The sequence below is a fragment of the Atta cephalotes genome, assembly GCF_000143395.1.
Source record: "Atta cephalotes unplaced genomic scaffold scaffold00032, whole genome shotgun sequence".
NCBI classification, from domain to species: domain Eukaryota; kingdom Metazoa; phylum Arthropoda; class Insecta; order Hymenoptera; family Formicidae; genus Atta; species Atta cephalotes.
The window spans coordinates 720295-722921 of record NW_012130096.1 but is presented as its reverse complement, the minus strand read 5'-3'; the positions used below and the strand labels follow the sequence as shown (position 1 = coordinate 722921).

At 31.6% G+C, this 2627-nt stretch overlaps 2 protein-coding genes across 2 annotated transcripts in view; both read left to right on the top strand.

Moving 5' to 3' along the window:
* The first annotated feature begins 376 nt into the window (after nucleotides 1–376).
* On the top strand, nucleotides 377–1925 carry LOC105621065. Its single transcript, XM_012202536.1, has 3 exons — nucleotides 377–533; nucleotides 618–796; nucleotides 1785–1925. Exons 1-3 carry the CDS (start codon nucleotides 377–379, stop codon nucleotides 1923–1925), a joined length of 477 nt encoding a protein of 158 aa, XP_012057926.1.
* A 29-nt stretch (nucleotides 1926–1954) lies between these two features.
* The window catches only part of LOC105621264 (sepiapterin reductase), a 9074-nt gene continuing 8401 nt past the window's right edge, over nucleotides 1955–2627 (top strand). Inside the window, exons 1-2 of the mRNA XM_012202734.1 lie at nucleotides 1955–2192; nucleotides 2284–2591. Of these exons, the coding sequence (XP_012058124.1) occupies nucleotides 1955–2192; nucleotides 2284–2591 (546 nt within the window). The remainder of the gene's footprint in view (nucleotides 2193–2283; nucleotides 2592–2627) is intronic.

Sequence of the window (2627 nt, the reverse complement as noted above, 5' to 3'; positions counted from 1 at the left end):
TGTGTGTGTGTGTGTGTGTGTGTGTGTGTGTGTGTGTGTGTGTGTGTGTGTGTGTGTGTGTGTGCTATATATTATACATATAATAAAATTAATCCAAAATATAGTTCATTTTAAAATAGTTTTATATATATATATGATATCAGTAAAAAATCTCATTATAATCAATTTAAATGCTAAAATATCGTTCGTCGATACCACTCTTAACAGTATATATTGATATCTGTTGTTTTCGCTGGTGGCGGAATGCTTTTATCATGGGAGTACAACGTTCTTACATAATATGCAATCTCCTCATGTCAGTTGATTAACAGAGGAAAAAAGCGAAAGTGAGCAATTCTTAAGCAAGGTCATTTTTAGATAACTGCATGATTTAGAAATGAAAACGGATGCAAGTGATCCTTGGCGCGGAACGCGTGCGGAAGCTGTGGTCGACGACGATACGCCGAACGATCGTTTTGAAGATTCTTTTTTGGACGAAGACCGGCCAAGTCATCGCAGATTATCCGACTCTGAGCAATATCTACAAAAGCTATGTAAGAACTGGTTCACGCCTTTGACTGATTTTTTTCTATGATCTCTAATATTTTTTGATAATTCTAATTCTTTTTCTGTGACAGATTCTAGGTTGAAAGTGCTTCAGGGAGGCACCACGAAAAAGGATCTTGTGACGTCGCTGTCAGTGGCAAAGGAGGACTGCATCGCGCGTTTAATCACCTCTGGGAACAATCCCCAATCTGAAGAAGAAGCTGAATTGGCGTCGAATCCTCTGGTACGGCACATAGCTCCTCATCTGCAGGTGAGCATTTGGATAATAATGATCATAATATGATAATGATAATGATAATAATAATAATATTAATAATATGCTTATGATAATGATTGAGAATACAATTCTTATAATATTTATTTGCCAAGCATAAAGATTTTTTCTAAACATTGAGTGTTGTATAAGAATCTTTCAAAATAATAAGCAATAAATCCTTAGATTCTAAGACTTAGAATTTAGAATATAACATATATATAATCTGTCTATATCAATCAAATATAACACAATATATCTATGGTCAAGCGATGCTGCAAATGCTTTGAAATATTTTTTAATTGATCAGTTTGTAAAATTCTTTCTTTTAATTGATTTATATCAATCAAATGCTTCAAAGTAAGACTTTGACTACAGCCTATATATCAGATTATATATGTTTATCATTTATCAGAATTTTATCTGGGTAATTATTTAAAATTCCTCCCCCCTCCTGCTTCACTTCAAATCTTAATCTTAAAATACTTATTTGTCGTATTTATTTATACTCAAAACGAAAAGAATCTGGCAAGAAAACAGTACTTTAATTTACAGAAATTCACTGCTTAGTATTCAAATTTTTTGCATTAGCATTGGTGAATTTGTGTTTGTGAAGCAGTGAATTTATATTTTTAAAGCAGTAAATTTGCATTTTTAAAGCGCTAAATATGTTTTTAAAGCAGTGAATTTGTGTAACTAATGCAAAATATATACATATACATAGCTATTTAAGTCAGGTTAACAGTTATCAACCTCTAAAGTCTCCAAATTTAACGCTTAATAACTCGTTTCACAAGTGCCACGATTTTTGTCAGATTTTTTCGTTTTGAATGAAAACATATTTTTATTAAGATTTTAGATGGGGAAGGGAGAGGCTATTCCAAATAATTATTCTTATCTGTAACAGAGTCTAATCAAAGTTTTATTTTGTCTGTAAATACATGTACATAATATTAACATATAATATTTGATATGTTATCTGTAGGCTTTAACAGCCAGCGAATTAGTTCATCTTCTGAAAGCAGATGTACTTCAAACAACCATACAGGCGGAGGAAGAACAAAATAATACAGAGGAATTACAAATAAATCCATCAACAGAATACAAGTCAGAGCTTAATAATTAGTTTCCATAAATTTACAATATAAGACAACCATGTCGATTGAAGCATTGTCTGGCAAAGTTTTTCTACTGGTAACTGGTGCAAGTCGTGGAATTGGTCGCCAGATTGCGATAACATTTGGTTCAATGCTGGAGGAAGGCTCGCGTGTTCTTTTATTAGCGAGAAATAAAGATGCGTTGCAAGAAGTCGCGAAAAATATACCTTCTAAAGTAAAAGTCTGTACTATTAGTGCAGATTTAAATAAATTAACTAATAAAACAAAATTCGAAGGTAAGTTAAAGTTTCCATTTTCAAGCGTTTTTTTAAATACAGATATAATCGCTGAAAAAAAATGTATTTCTTTTATAATATAATGTTCTAGAATTTCTATCGGAATCTTTGAAGGAAACTACCCCCAATGCGTTTAATCGAATGGTTCTAATACATAATGTAGGTTCCATAGGCAATGTTTCTCAAGTAAATGATATATGGGACATAAACATTTGGAGAGAATTTTACGACCTGAACTTTTTCATTCCTACTGTATTGAATACGGTGGTCATGAATACATTTAATAGTAAAATTATCAAGAAGATGGTTATCAATATTACATCCTTATTTGGTATTCAAGCAGTCATTGGCTGTGGTCAATATTGCTCGGTGAAAGCAGCACGAGAAATGTACTTTAAGGTATATATATATATATATATATATATATATATATTA

Coding starts and splice junctions, on each gene's coding strand:
- LOC105621065 (XM_012202536.1), top strand. CDS start 377: ATGAAAACGGATGCAAGTGATCCTTGGCGCGGAACGCGTGCGGAAGCT. Junction 534..617: donor GCAATATCTACAAAAGCTAT/GTAAGAACTGGT, acceptor TTTCTGTGACAG/ATTCTAGGTTGAAAGTGCTT. Junction 797..1,784: donor ACATAGCTCCTCATCTGCAG/GTGAGCATTTGG, acceptor TGTTATCTGTAG/GCTTTAACAGCCAGCGAATT.